Source organism: Halichoerus grypus, chromosome 7 (assembly GCF_964656455.1).
Source record: "Halichoerus grypus chromosome 7, mHalGry1.hap1.1, whole genome shotgun sequence".
NCBI classification, from domain to species: domain Eukaryota; kingdom Metazoa; phylum Chordata; class Mammalia; order Carnivora; family Phocidae; genus Halichoerus; species Halichoerus grypus.
The window spans coordinates 74374414-74390421 of record NC_135718.1 but is presented as its reverse complement, the minus strand read 5'-3'; the positions used below and the strand labels follow the sequence as shown (position 1 = coordinate 74390421).

The 16008-nt window shown below is 41.2% G+C and overlaps 1 protein-coding gene across 3 annotated transcripts in view; it reads right to left on the bottom strand.

Moving 5' to 3' along the window:
* Positions 1-517: 517 nt before the first annotated feature.
* The window catches only part of RYR2 (ryanodine receptor 2), a 731966-nt gene continuing 716475 nt past the window's right edge, over positions 518-16008 (bottom strand). For all 3 annotated transcript variants that reach the window (XM_078077755.1, XM_078077754.1, XM_078077753.1), the window contains 6 exons: positions 15134-15268; positions 6966-7122; positions 5418-5482; positions 3642-3742; positions 2717-2768; positions 518-1981 (listed from right to left, as the gene is read on the bottom strand). In XM_078077755.1, coding sequence (XP_077933881.1) covers positions 1886-1981; positions 2717-2768; positions 3642-3742; positions 5418-5482; positions 6966-7122; positions 15134-15268 — 606 coding nt within the window. In that variant the 3' untranslated portion in view covers positions 518-1885. The remainder of the gene's footprint in view (positions 1982-2716; positions 2769-3641; positions 3743-5417; positions 5483-6965; positions 7123-15133; positions 15269-16008) is intronic.

Below are 16008 nucleotides of genomic sequence, written 5' to 3'. Positions count from 1 at the left end.
CTAGGTACCACAGCCCTGGTGTTGTGTCAGTAAGGTGACAAATGACAGGTGATACCCAGCACAGTGCTTGGCACACAGCGAGTATTCAGTTAGTGTTTTGAGTGTTTAATACACCCATTCCTAGTGTACCAGTTCTTTCATACGAAGGCAGAAAGTGAACCCCTGCTATTACAGGGAAACATTTGCCCTGAGCAAGGAAGAACCTTATAGAATGAGAGCTGTATAAAAGTTAAATGATTTGGGAGACAGTGATTTTTCTGTCATTGGTGGTTTTAAGGAACTTGGGATGGCTGCAAGTCAGGGAAATGACGGGGGTGGGGTGGGGTTGTTCAAACTGCCTGCTGACTCAGGTTCTGTAATCCTAAAGGCGGGAACTTGCTTAGCCACAGGGAAATCTCAGGTGTTAAAGGCTGTGTGGCAGGGTTTGCATTGCCCTGGACCCCCCTCAGGTTATTAAAAGCTCAAGGTTTTATAAAGCCTCCCCACTATAAGTGAAACGGGGAAAGAAGAGAGTGAGAACGTTAGTGAAACAGTTTAATCAGAGCAGTTTTACAATTCTAAAATTAACAAGCAGACTCGTAATAAAAGAGCTCCAATGTTTGCAAAATGATCTTGCTTCCATTCTGAATCTGTCTTTTTATTTGTAAAGATAAAGCATTACATTTAAAAGGACTCAAAATGGAGTGATTGATAATTATCATCCGTGTTTTTTTCTTTTTGATGCAACTGATGAAATCCCTGAATGGATATTGCTTCAGCTTTGATATTAAAAAACGGCCTGACAAGAAGTCCTTAATCAGCAACTGATCACAGGTGGCCAAAAGAAAGAGAAAAAAACCCAAAACTACTGTCAAGTTCATAATGTATCACATTGTTGGTGGATGACACTGGCCCCGAGCGTACAGTTAAGCCCACGACACTTTATTACTATGAATATAATTATCATGAACGTTCTCTCACGCTGATCAGCTTGCTTCTGGAGGTTTTCTTTGTTCTTTTAAACTTGCATAATAAACATGCAATGAATTATTTCTTTTGAAAGTATATTTTTTTTGCAGTCTTTTTGTTTTCATACAAAGATTTCATAAAGTTGCGTTGTTGCATCAGAGCATTACCAAAATAAGAGCAGGAGCACATGGGGAGGGTAAATGTGAATTTAGCGAATGAGAAGAGCCTCCTCTCGTCCTGAGACAGGCCACCCGTCTTTTTTTTTTTTTAAAAGGTGCGCACAAACTGCTTTTCTTACCCTCCCCCACCAGAGAAAAGAATAAAGAAAAAAAGCCCACAAAATCAATCTAAGGAAAAAAAAAAAAGATCGACATAAAGAAAATAAAGATGTTTTTTTCATGCACATATCTTCTGCATAGCTCAACCCACATATAGTAAGGCACTATTTCCCTTCGTAACTGGTGTCCACGGCAATCTCTTAAGTGCTACAGTGCTCTGTGACCATTAGAAAGTTCCTTTCAGGATGGTGAAATGAAGAGGCTGGATGAGTGTGGCTGTCACGCTTTTCTGTGACTGTCCCATAGCTCAAGGGGACTTCCCAGGAGTCTCAGAAGGAAATCGATCTGTTGGCATTACGATTGAAAGTATCCGAAACGGTGTTCTTTCCAGAGTTCCTAGTTTGTCTTTGTATGAGTTTAGGTTATTCTTCAGTCTTTATTCTCAAAGAAAATACACAAGGTGGGGGGGGAAGCACAGTCAGGTCTTCAGAAACAGAGTTCACTGCTCCCAGAAAGCATAGAATGCTGGCAATTCACAAATTCAGCAAGATGTTTCCAAGAGAGCAGAGAGAGAGAGAGAGAGAGCAAGGGAGAGACTGAGACAGGCAGAAAGAGTGAATGTGTATGTTTTGGTTTTCAGAGGTGATCTGAGTCTGAGTCTAATTTAGCTGGTCCTCATACTGTTTCCGGAAACAGTCCCCTGCTGGGAAAAATTCCCAGCACCTTTCTTGATACATCTTCCAGACATAAGATTCCTGGAAAAGTAAAGGAAATGTATTAACATCAGGTCTTTCCCCAGAGTCTGTGCATTACCACAAAACAGAAGACAGAAAGAAACACAAATTTGTTGCATGTATATGTCAAATATCTAGGTAACTGTGTAATTACACATAATTTACATGATTGGGAAGCCCATATTCATTTAGAGAGCTCCTAACCATACCAGACCTCACTTAATGCTATTAATAATCAATCTTCATCTGGACCATAATATAATAATGATTAAAAAACCTATTTGTGGTATATGATTTTAAGAGTTCTTTTAAAGATATTCCTATTAATTGTATCCTTCAAATTCAAGCTGTTAACTGGAGGCGGATATCTGCAGAGGCAGAATTTCAAATACTTAAGGAGAACCTTAGACATTTCATACACAATTATTTTTAACTGACCCTAATACTGTGGGTTGAAGTTCATCTGAAATCATCTGCTATGTGATTAAGCAATCAAGGACATTATACTTAGCAAAACCCAAACTCAGCATGTTCAGCTAATACAAGCTTAAAGTTTTTATGTGAACTTACAGGTTTACTTTTTCTACAAAGGGGATCTTTGCACACTCGTCCAGGATAACAGGAATTTATTAAGATACTATGACTAATATCTGAAAGTAATTCCAACCCTTCATGTTTCATGCACACGTATTCCCACCGTGTATGGATTCTCTATCACTTCTTTCAGAAGATGGTGTATGGTCACTGTTTACCTACCTGTCCTGTGTGCTCTGTTTCATCTTTGTTTATGAGATACATCAGAAAAAACCTACAGATACAGAGAGACTAATCAGAGATGGATGGAATGGAAATGTCAGCATACACAGATACTTCTGATTGGGCTACATGCTAACTCTTGGACTGTTGGCAGGGCAAAGAAATGGATCAAAACGGCAAGGCAAAAAAAAAAAAAAAAAAAACGCCATGGGAAACAAAAACTTAACCTTTTTTAAAAGTATTTTTTTATTCACTCATGGGCTAGGAATCACAATCCCCACTTAGAAAACCAGGGATCAAAAAGTTTAAATAACTTCCCAAATGCCCCACAGCTGTGAATTCCAAAGCCCGCTTTTTTCTTTTGCTACAAAGCTACTCTGCATCTCTTCTGTTTGATATTAAAATTGCGTTAGAAACTAAGAATTACATTTTACCGAACTGCAGTTTGCGCTAGTCGTCAGCAATAGCCACATTTCTATGTGTTTAAAAAAAAAAAAAAAATGGAACTTTTAACCGTGTTAAGATATAGTGCCTAAAGAGAGAATAGTGCCTCAAGAGATCTGTAGGTCCTCAGAAAAGAAAAATGGAGATGCACAGATCTCTAGGAAGCACCTGGAGTCTTCCTAATTGAAACGGGAAACATGGTCAGGGCTCTCTGAGAGGCTGAGCGTGTATTCCACTTATTCTTTTCCATCTTTCCATTTCATGTTCTAGAAGGTATCGTTCACACGAAGGGCTGCAAGTTCTTATGTGAACCTCCTCTTGGGGACAAGAGAACCACTAACTGTGGGTCTTTCTCTCAAAGCCTGAGCTCGAGCCTATGAAGAAAAGGAAGCTGTATCTCTCTCCTGTTTCTCAAGCTTGCTGAGAAGGGGGCATTGGTGAGACAGGGAGGGGCCGAAGAGTCTGAGACAGGCACACTCACAGGTAATTGGCCAGGTTGTGTTCCTGTAAAGTGTGGGTTTCAAAGCCATGTGGCACCGTGTCGAAGTAATCGTTGCCTATCCCACAGATGAAGCATTTGGTCTAGAAGACAAAGGGAAATACTAAAATGTCAGATTTCAGAAAGCAAAACAAAGGAACGCACAACTCCCCACTTAGGGGCAGCTGTTTGGTTTACTCAGTATTGTAGATGGTCATGAGGGAAGGCTGTGCCAAACGCGTGAATATTAATGTAACTGTTGCCTCAACTGTATCTTGCTGGAGGCTTAAAAGCATACAGCATAATGAGGGCTGTAAAGCGCTGTCTCTTCCTTGTTTTCTCCAGCCTAAGTGAGAATGCCCAGACCTAGCAATCACTCTAGTTCATGACGTTGACTGAAGTTACGTAGGCAAGACTCGATGTGTCCTCGACTGAGACCACAAGCTTGGTACCTACCTGAACAAAGTCTGATGACCCAGGGGAGAAAGGTACAGATGACTCCCATTTGGGGAGGGCCAAATCAAATACCAAGCTGTGGGGTATTCAGTCCATGCCTGAGAGGGTCTGCTGTGTGCCAGGCACCATGCTAGATACAGAATTAATCAATGAACAGGTACTGGGGTAACTTTCTACTGTAGGGATGGGGTGCTGCTCCTTCTGCACCCTGCTTGTTCTCACCGCATCTCTTAGAGCAGCACCTCTTCAGGTCTGCCATCCTCAGGACTGGCACACAAGACCCAGAGAAGCAGGCTTTCTGTTTTATTATTAGAATTTCATAGGTATCAGCTAGAGTGATTTTAATCATTGTGGCCCTCGTGTGGCTCCAGATGCTCATCTTCCTTGCAAATTAGAAACTGTTTAATACCATTGAAGACATGTTTATGATGCCTTAGATTCTAGGGCCTCGACTCGAGATGATTAAAATAATTTATTAAATTCTCTCTGCCTTACTGATCAACAACTGTGGACAGCGATAGGCCATATTCAGCAATGGGTCTTTATAGCACTTGATGTCTTAACTAAACGGGCTCATAGGTAACAGTTCACTCATGAACTTGCCCCTCCTCTGTGTTACCTCTTGCAGTTACTCTGGGTGTAACTGAGCCACCATCCGTCTGGTAGCTCATGCTGGAAATCTGGGTATCCTCCCTGCTTGCTCAAACCCTTCATCCTCTGCATCTGGCCCATCACCCACTACTCACGCCAACTCCAAAGTACTGCTTGAATCCATCTAGTCCCTACATCTTCGGTGGATTTCTTCAGCAGGAGCCTCATAATCTCCTGCCGAAAAAATGCTCACAGCCCGCTTCCCTGCCCCTGATCTTGCCAGTTGCTAATGTACTCCCCATCTTTTAAACCATAGTTCTCTTTGTAAAATGTAAACCCCCGTCACCCTGCTTAAAACCCATTTCTGGTTTTCCACAGCCTCTAAGTTACACTATAATGTTCTTTGAGTTATTAGAAAGGGCTCAACATACTGCTTTGCAATTGTCTGTTTACTTATTTGTCAGTGAATCCATCATCTTGAATGGGTGGTTCTCCCGCTCCTTGAGGGGTAGATGGTGCCATATTAGTGTGCACGCACCCGGAGCCCGCCACAGTTCCCACCTAGCACACTGGTCAGGGGTATGTATTGCCCAGGTCCGAAACAGGCCAAGGCAGTCACATGGTGCTTATGTCCTCCCCTACTTTCTCCCGCATTCATGGTTCTTGGATAAAGACAGTAGGGGAAACAAGTGCCCACAGCAACAAAGCTGAGCCAGACACAGAAAGACTCACCTCCATGTCTTCTTTGACTTGCTCCTGTTGGTCTCTTAGTTCTCCAAAAGCATCAATAATTAAACCTAGTGTTCAATAAAAATACACTCTAATCTTTATCAACCAGAGAAGAATTATTAAATTCACAGGCCCTTGGCTAATCCTTCCAAAGAAAGGGAAAATGGACAGCCGTGCCGGGAAATGCTCAGAATGTGTTACAGGTTGTGAGCTCACACCCGACAGTCCTCCTAGGATGGCAGCATTCTCTTTGGGGGCAGGAAGGGGGTTTCACAATGAAGGGACAGAGCAGGAAAAACCCTTCATTACCTTGGCACATACAGAGGGTGTGTTTCTCGCTACTTCACTCTGAGAAAGAGCAATTGTGATTTCTGGTTGGAAAGCGCGGAGAACTCCATTAATGAGATTTTCAAGTACCAATTTGGAAATCAAACATTACCATATTAACTGAGGAACGTGCCTCAAATCATTCTTTTCACAAGTTCCTGACAAACTCGCCATCACGTTATTAACTGTGTCAGCCAGGAACTAACCGCCCTGCGCTGTTTTCCCTCAGACCCTTTTCCTTCTCTGACTCACTGGCTGCACCTCTTCCAAGGGATTTACGAGTTTGCTCTCTTATAAAACACATCATTGTTACACGCAATAAAAAGACATAAAGGATGGATTATGAATCCTTTAAACTTGTTCATGTACTTTACTGGAAAAAAACAAAAGTACTGTTTTGTGCCCGTAGAACCTAGAGGATTATATCATGTTCATAGACATTTAATTCAAGCCAGAATCAATGGATGAACAGAAAGAGATAACAAGAGTGATTTTTCTGAGGGAGGAAAACACCACATTCCAAGTGTCCTTGGAGTAAAGGGAAGAACTGGTGGGTCAATATGGTCCTCTGGTTTTAAGTGAGGGCTCTGGGTCTAGACACCCTGGGTTTGGATTCTAGCCCTGACACTTCTTAACTGTGCACTTTGGCCAAGTTACTTAGACGTATTATGGCTCAGTTTCTTCAGATGTAAATAACACCACCATTCTCACAGGATGCATGAGGGTAAAATGAATTAAAACATGTGCAGGCACATAGTAGATACCCAAAGATGATAGCCTTAAAATTATTTAGGAGGCGCTAATTGTGCATTAGGTACTGTCTGGGTACTCATATATCACTTCTTTAAAAGAAAAAAAAACTTTTCAATAATACTATGGCTTAGAGATTTATAAATTTCGATTTGAAAGACCCAAAGGAGTTACATGGCTCACCCACCCAGCATTTTAAGTCAGTAAGTGGCAGGGCAGAGAGTCAAACTGAGGGAAGTGCTCCTTCCATCAGGTTATGGGAAAAGAGTCCCATATCCATCCTCCCTACACCCAGGGTCCCATGCTGCTTTGATTTTCCCTCTACAGATTTTGAATGAAGAAATCCTGAAAAGAACAGTTCTATTTGGCTTTTCCAGAAAGCACTTGACATCCTTACCCTACCTTACTGTTAGCTTAAACAACAGGTGGCTCACGTTCTAGATCCTCTTGCACTTCAGTGAAGACAATGCTTACCTTGTATTATGGCCAGGAGAATGACAATCACGAAGAAGAAGAAGGTGATGTCAAAGATGATTCGATAGATTTCATATTCATCGCCTGCTGGGTCTTCGATTTCATCACCGATACCCCCTCCGGCACGTACCCCAACATACATGTGGAACATATAGCACTGGGAAGGAGAGAAATGGTCACTTCTTGGAGGAACACTCCCTGTTTTCACATCCAACAAAGCTAAGGTTCTCCCTCTAGTTCCTAATCCTCACTCTGGAAACGATGGGAATCTTTGCCTTCTACCTTGCCTCTTTTTGTTTCAGTATCTGTGATTGTGATGCCAACACTTGGCCTTTACACTCTGCTGCTTTTTAAACAAAACTCTGCACTGTTACACTCTGCTTAGCACCTTCTGTCACACTTTGCGGAGAATGAAAAATACCTCACTAGAATCTGGCATAAGGTAATCCTATTAAGATCACATTGAAGTCCACAAGACTATGCTTAATCACCCTGTTCATGTTTTTAGCATAACAGACATAGGAAAGAGGAAGTAAAAGCCCAATGTATAATAAGATGGACTCTCAGAAATTAAGCTAGGAAAAAACAGACCTGATAACCCTCACCGGCCCCTCATCTGTCATGTATGGAATATGATGCTGAAATTTTTCTACTCGAACGTGAAGAATAACGAAGACAGGGGAAAGGGAGAAGTAACAGCTCATTGTTTAAAGTGTGAAACATTAAAGCAACCAATAATAAGTACAGCTCCAAGTGCCCACTGCAGAAAAGGGAGGGGTTTCTCAGCATCAGCACCATTGACATTCTGAGCCAACCATTCTTTGTGTGGGGTCTGTCCTGTGCATTGTAGGATATTTTAGAAGGATCCCTGGCCTCTACCCACTTAATGCCAATCGCACCCATCCCGAGGATAACCAAAAATGTTTGCAGACATTGCCAAGTGTCCCCTGGGGGGCAAAATCACAACATTTGAGAGCCAGTGGCCGAAAGCATCCATGATTTATCTTTATTCAGGATAAGCTCATACTCTCCATGTTGGCGCCTCAGATTTAGTGACACTTCACCCCTCTCCGATGATCAGTCGTGGCTCCCAGACACCACCCTCCATCCTACCCACGCCCCTCAGATAATATCCCGGATTCTAGATCTTGGTTTGCACATTCTCCTTATCTTGAAAAATAATTTCATATTCTTATCCCATTCCTTTCATCCCTTCCAACCCGCAGTTAATAATCCTTCCTCCAGGAGACCGTCTTAAACTGTTCCTGACACTCTGTTTTACCCAACTGATGTCACCCACCAGTGCAAGACACATTTACCCACTGTCTGCCATAATGAAGGGGACAGAGGCCTTGCTTGACACAGTGTCTTCTCTTGGGGAGACATCATACTCCCCTCGTTTTCTTCTACATTTCTGGCCGTTCCTTCTCAGCCTCATTGGCCACTTCTTCCTCAGCTCCCTATCTTTCCATGAACCAGTGCCCTAGCACGGGGTTCTCTGACCTTTCTTCTGTTAGGACACTCCCCAGGGGAATGTGCCAGGTTCATACTTAAGTTCTCATCTCTGTGCTAATTACTTAAAAACATTTCTGTTTATGCCATGGGTCTCCTTCCTGAATTCCAGACCTGTATCTCCAATTTACCTATTTTTGATGCTTTATGATCCCTCTCACTCCACTAGGATTGGCTTCATTACAAGAACAATTTGGGTTACTGCTCTATTATCGGTGCCTAAAAGAATGTCCAGCACGTGATAGGAACTTATAAATCACTTGTGGGATGAACGAGGAGTGAAAGGTCATGACTGATCAGTGTTCTCATGGAGACTTCACTGCCTTGACCTATAAACCTCAAATTCTCAGATCACTTTAAAAAGCACAAAGTGCAGGCATAGGACCAGCGGCAAGGGGACACCAAAATGCTCACAGTTCAACAGCTAATAGTGATAGATACAGATAAAAAGTTTCTTGGGTCAGAGGCCTGGAATTTAATGAACAGAATTAAAAAAAGATTGGATCACTCAGAAAGGAAGTTTGTCAGCCTGACACACAATGAGTAGTATCACAAAGCAGCTCTGCACTCCCCCTCCCCGCCCCCCCCACCCCAAGAACTGTTCTGGAGCTCAGGTACGGGGTCCTTCTTGCAGAGAGGCCTGGAAAGTCATTCTTTAGAGCCCAATGAAACCAATGGTGCCTAAACCAAACTGTGCATCTGGATCTCCTAGAGGCATAAACATTGGGGATTCCTGGTACCTCCTACTGAACCAAACTCTGGAAGTAAAATTTTGAAGACAGTCATTTAAAAAAATATCCCTCCAGACACTGCATTAATTTCCAATAACTGTGTGTCTAAAACAGTACTTGAAACCCAGAACAGTGGATCTGTAGGAAGAGAAAATTTTATTTTCACTGTATATTCTTGCATACTGTTAGGATTATTTTTACCGTAAGCATTTATTTTTATTAAGAAAAAGCTCCGGTTGTATGTTTTTCTCCAAATCTGTCTTCTTATGTGCTTAGTCGTGGCCACGGGGAATAGATAATTATTGCAGCTGCCTACTCTTTACTTAGTGAACTAACATAGGCCACCCATTCCTGGCTTCACCATACTTAGCTTTGTTTGTAATCCCCTCTCTGGGCTGGGGACTCAGTGTTGACACTCTGCCTGTCTCTGGTCTGGCACTTCTCCATATCCAATTCTGGCCCTCTGGCTCCCACACTCATACTATACCCATATTGGGCCAACAGTGTATCACTGCCACTCCCCATCCAGGTTCTGGAGTGTCCTAGCTCTCCCAAGTCCTGCTTCTTTGACATATAGGGGATGAAGATCATCTAGCTCCTTTTTGCTAAATCTTGCTAACCAAGACTTTGGATTATAATTTGGCTTCCAACATAGAGTTTGTGTTTACTTGTGACACAAACTCTTAACGAGTAGGATGTTGGTATTCTGACTCATACATCTGACTCTTAGGAGCCTGGTTAATGTGAGTCTGTCCTCAAGAGAATGATTCACTTTTATTTTCTAGGCATGCACAGCTGGAGATAAGACCATGGAATGAGCCTAAATTACCAAAGTAAATGTCTACTATTTACTATTCTCAGATTTTCAGATCTCAGTCATCTAGCCTCTCCCAGCAATATCCCGGTCTCTCTGCTCACTTTCATTCTGTGACAACTCTGATGCCCAAAAAGGGATACCACCATATTTCAATAATAGACTTATGGCCATGCTGAAAAGAGGTAGTCTTACGGATTTGATTATTTAGGCTTAATAAGATACTACATTTTAAAAGAATAAAATGCATGGTTTACCTGTGGGATTTTGATACTGATTTTACTAACCTTAACCTTCACAACCTGGTGAAATAGTAGGTAGATGGCTGCTACGGTGGAATTATGAGATAGTGTGGTAAACACCTGTGAACATGGGGCCGTCAGGCTTTTAGTTGTTAGGTTATCATTCTGCTTCTGAAAACGGAAAATCTCTCGTTCAGCTTCCTTTTCATAAAATCAGCTCAAACCTGAACGTCAGAGCTGGAGAATGGAAAGAGTAATTCCAGGAGACAAACAGATGTACTTTGTTCAGAGAATCTGAGTCACGAGGAAGGAAGGTGCCTGGCAGTACAAACAACTAGAAATAGTTGTTAATGCTCAAGATTTACTATTCTATGGCTTCTGCCCCAGTCACCCATCTCAATGGATTCATTCCAGGGTTCAGTACTGTTTGCAACAGCTTTAGGAAACACGGAGGAGGAGCAGTTTCTGGTGGATTGGTGAAGATCCTTACGAGATCTTTATCCTGACCAAAAAAAGGGGGCCGGGGGAGAAATAGAGATTGAGACAGAGACAGATTACTTGGGAGAGTAAAATAAGTGATTCAGAATAGGGGCACCCGGGTGGCGCAGTTGGTTAAGCGTCCAACTCTTGATTTTGGCTCAGGTCATGATCTCAGGGTCCTGGGATTGAGCCCTACGTAGGGCTCCCCACTCATTGGAGGATATGTTTGTCTCCCTCCCCTGGCTCCCTTTGCTCACTGGCATGCTCTCATTCTCTAAATCAATCAATCAAAAAAAAAAAAAGCAATCACCTAAGCTGGTTACTTCCCCAGGAGTGACTAGTTGTCTCAACCACCTGGAAAGTTTGGAAAGGTTTTTTTTTTGTTTTGTTTTGTTTTTTCCCAAAAATACACAGGTCTTGACACCTTCCCTGCTGCAGTTTCTGATTCAGGGGATCTGGGGGTGGCCTCACCGACCTGTGGATTCATTAAGAGCTGCCCTGAATCCTCTGTGCATTGGAGGTTGAGAACCACCCATTTTGAGATGAATGTCTTTATTTATGCCAAGTCAGTCTCCCTGGCTATCTAGCTACAATCATCTTTCTGCCCAGGACTTTGGAACTTTGGATCATTTTTCACTTTCTCCTCCTATCTTCCTGGAGAGGAGGTTCAAATTCTCTCAGGATACTGATGGCTTAATTAGATTGTCAGGCTCAAAACACCGTGATCCTAAATAAATAAGTAAGTAGAGAAAGAAAGAAAGAAAGAAAAGAAAAAAAAAGAGGAAGGAAGAGGAGGGGAGGAGGGAAGGGGAGGGAGGGAGGAAGCCAGCCAAGTCTGAAGCATCACCTGGTCTGAAAAACTGCAGCTACAGCGCCACCTGCTGTTAGGTATGAAACACTGGCAGGTGAACCAAGACCCTGTGAAAACCTAAAATGTTCCTACAATACCCTAGGAAACAACCAGAAATAACAAAGGCAGTGGAAGCTCAGCATGATGCCCAGAAAATAGGGCATGAGTGAAGAAAACCTATCTCAAGCAAACAATACTAGGCTTCCCCCTGTGAAGACTAAATGCTAGAGATGATATAAAGGAAGGATTCTCTTTTGAGAAGCACATGAAAGAAATCAAACCTGACCACCTCCTACTCCATCCTTCTGTCTTGCTGGCTGCTTGGTTGTGCTAAGCCATGACTTCTGATGAGCACTACCGTAAGTGATCAGTTGCATTTTACATGTTGTTGGCTTGTTCAAACCTCCCTGCAGGAGTATCAGCAAGAGGCAAATTAAAAGGTGTTTTGAGACCTAACACTAAGGGAAATCTAGGTCATGTGGCCTCTGATGCAACAGTTTTTAAGAACCATCAGCTACATGCGGGCACGTGCAAAGCTATGCAGCCTCCCGTGTGGTTGGTCCGCTTGACAGCCCTACACAGTTGTGACAGAGCTGACAGCTGAGATGGTGCTTGTATCTTGGCACTGAGTCTTCTTTTGCAAGAAAAAACTTCTAAGGGGTATCCTGTGTGATGCCCCCAACCTCACCCCAGCCAAAGGCAAGACAGAAAGTTTGTCATTATGCGTAGGAATATAAACACGCACAACAGCGCTGGTTGTAGGTAGTCTCACTGGTAAGAGCAGAAACCCCTTCAACCGAGCAAAATCCAGGCTCAGTCCTGAGCCCATAGTTGAAAATATCAAGAAGCCTTATTTCCTCCTCCTACAGCAAGGTGAATTTGTCTGCCTTCTCCATATATGCCCCATGCAATTGGTGAAGGCAGTTAGTTGTCTTCCTAACCCACCTCTTGTTCAAATCACGCCTGGATTCTTCTCATAATAAGTACGTTGGCAAAATTTACAAAAGCAATGGAAACACATACTGAGAGTGATATTCAAAATGTAGTCATCCAAGGATACCATTAGGATAATTGAACAGGGTCACATCATGATGTTAGAAGGGGAGACCAGGATGTTGCAGGGCTCCCATTGTGGTAGGAGATGGGGGGACAAAGGCCCCACTGTTCCTACTCCCTAAGACAGGCCACTCGATACCACTCCCTGAAGTCATCCCGCCTTTCCAGCATTCTTCAGCAATGCATGAGCACCATACCCTCTGAGAATGAATGACCTTTAGTAAACCTTCTGACCTGGGGAGTGTGGACTTTGAGATTTAGAACCACTGGGGAAGGGGTGGGAGGGGGTTCTCCTGGAATAGAAATGAATCTCCCTGGAGTCAATGGAGACAAAACGGCCTGCTGTTAGTACTTACTGAGTTTCTTTTGTGCCTTGTCGCTTCCTCCAGCCTTCCGATCCCCTCCCTGCCTCTAGCCACCTGCTACCCCTAGTCTTCAGGGTCATCAGGTAGAGAAGCAAGGTGGATATTTACTTCCTTACTGATTGTAAAGTGTTGCATGTTAGTGATTCTGGTGGGTGTTATGCTACCAGTGACCAGTCTCTTACTGTGTAAGTTTATTCTCTCCCTAATCTGTGGTCCTACTCCCTGTAGGAACCCTTGTTAACAGTTTCCTATGTATCCTTCTAGAAACTGTATCCATATCGTAGCATACCTAATATGTGCATTCTAGCGTGTGTGTGTATGTGCGCACGTGCGCACAATTAGGATCTTACAGTACTGTTCAAGATCTTCCCTCCACTTAAATGCAATTCGTATGTCTTTCTATATCAACATGTGCAGATCTGTCTTATTTTTAAATAGCTACCCACTTTTCTGTGGTATGGATTTGCCATAATTGACTTAATTGGGACTCTGTTGATAATTTAGATTATTTCCAATTTGTGATAGCAGCAAGTATCCCTGAACATATAGGAGCATATTTGTAAATAAACATTTAAATCAATACTAGCAGGGGCACTGACAAGGCAAAGGCTAAGTACAATTAAAAATGTGAGAGATCTTGCAAAATATCTCTAAAATCATTGTGTTAATTTAAATTCCGAACAGTATTCATGAAAGTGCCAGTTTTCCCATCAATTTAACAACCGTGGGTATTAAAAAACTTTAATATTTTACAAACCTGATAGGTAAAAAGTGGCAGTTAATTGTTTTGATTTGCATTTCTTTAATTACAGTAGAGGATAAGCATTTTCCCAATTTATAAGCTGATTGAATTTTACCACAAGTTGTCTAGATATAGTCTTCATTTTTCTCTTGGCTTGTTTATTTCCTAGTGATGTGATAAGGACTCAGTAAATTAAGGACACTGGCCCTTTGTTATAGTGTTGAGTATATTTTTCCCAGTTTCTCATTTGTCTTTAAGATTTTGCTTATAGTTGTTCCTTTTTAAAGTAATTTTTTAAGCTTCCATGCATTTTAGGTTTTATGTCATACTCAGAAATACCTTTTGCCATTTAAAAATTGTTATTATTTCAAAAGTCACTTTTTTTTTTTTTTGCATTAAAATATTTGTTCCATTCAGAATTTATTTTGATTTAAAGAACTAGGCTGGTATCAATTTTTATCTAAATTTCCTCAAAAGCACATCCATAGTACCAATACTATTTATTGAATTCTTTTTCATTCATGATTTCAAAAGCCAGTTTTATTACATTTTTAATTTCCAAGTGTGTCTGAATGTATTTCTAGACTCTATCCTGTCCCACAGATTTATCATTCTCTAGTTCAAAACCTGCCTGAAGTACTAGTTTTATATTAGTTCTCTCTCACTACTCTTTTGGGATGTTTATTTTTTCTAGAGTAATTTTACTATCATTTTGTTAGTCTCTTACTTACCCCACTAACCCCATTTATGTAGGTATTTTGATTTGGTGCTCAATGAAGAATTCATATCCTTTCAGCTAGAGGTACATATTTCCAATCTAGGATCTCATGTCGGATAACTTCTGATATGCCATTTTCAGAGAGGTGGGTTACAGAACAGTGATAGACCAATATGAAAACTTTCACATCCATTGATTTTAAAACCAAGACTAAAAAGATAATTTAAGCCAGGATACTGAATATAAAAGCAAAAACTAACAGTTCTACTAAGAGATTTATTTTTGGACTTCAGTGATGTCCATTAATACCATTACAGTGAACAAGTCACTAAGGCTTCAAAATATTTTCCAAGGAAATAATTTTACCTGCTGTCCTGGAATCTATGAACCAATAAGCTAAAGTGTTGATATTAATCCTTCCAGTTCTAAGTTCTTTATGCAGGAAATCTACTCATTATCAGGTTGGTGCCACAGATGTGCAAAAACAGTAGAAATGGTCCTTTATGTTTCATAAACTGTTGTTTTTTTTAAAGAGCCACACAACTTTTTGCTGTGTATGCTGTTTTCTCTTCCACATGGCTGAAGAATAACTACACAACCACTCGGATTGAAGAAGCAGGAGAATTTTTTCATTCATATGAGATCAAAGTGAACTTACCGTTAGCATATCATCACATTTCATATCTGGAGTATCACCATCTTCACTTTTATTGTAGAATTTTCGGAAAAAATTGAATGCCACAACCGTATATAGGTATACGACAACAGCTAGTAAGCCAACGGTTAATACAAGCTGGAAAGCAATGTGAATTGAACATGCATTAGAAATGCAAGACATATATGACTGGCATATTTGACATCAGTGTGGGAGGAGAGCTTTCTATGAGCACATAGCTGGATTTATTGACTGGAAAGAAATGGAATCCACAGCTCACTCCATATCTTTCTTACCCCCAGGGGGCAGGAATTTATTTTCATATTCTCTTTATTTTATCAAGTTTTCAGACTATTTCATGCAAAACTTCCGTACTTAATTGGCAAGTAAATGCATAATACAGCTGGAATAGTAATAAACTCTGATTTACTTTCATGTCCAAATTGATCATGGTATGTCTATGTTGAAAACATGACTTTCACCAAGTTGGTGAAATACATTTCTGTTTTTATCACAGGAACTCTAAACACACCAAAATGCATTCTCTTTTCTGTCTACTTCCTTTGACTACAACGAATCCCTATGTTCTGGACTGCGCGGCATACATTAAGTTGTTCAAAAATCACTTTATCTGGAGAAAATATGTTATCTGAATAGAGGGCTTAATTTACTTCTATAAATTAAGTACAGTGCCACTGTAAATTTCTGCATGTTTTACCTATAAGGACTATGAAGCTCTTTAGATTTCTGCATATGAAAAACTGATAGCTCAAAAAGAAAAGGAATAATCACAACAAAATTTTAGAAGTTAATTGAAAGTAGTGCCAGAACTTTTGTGTGAAAATACACAATAGATTCAGCATCTCCAGTTCTTTAAA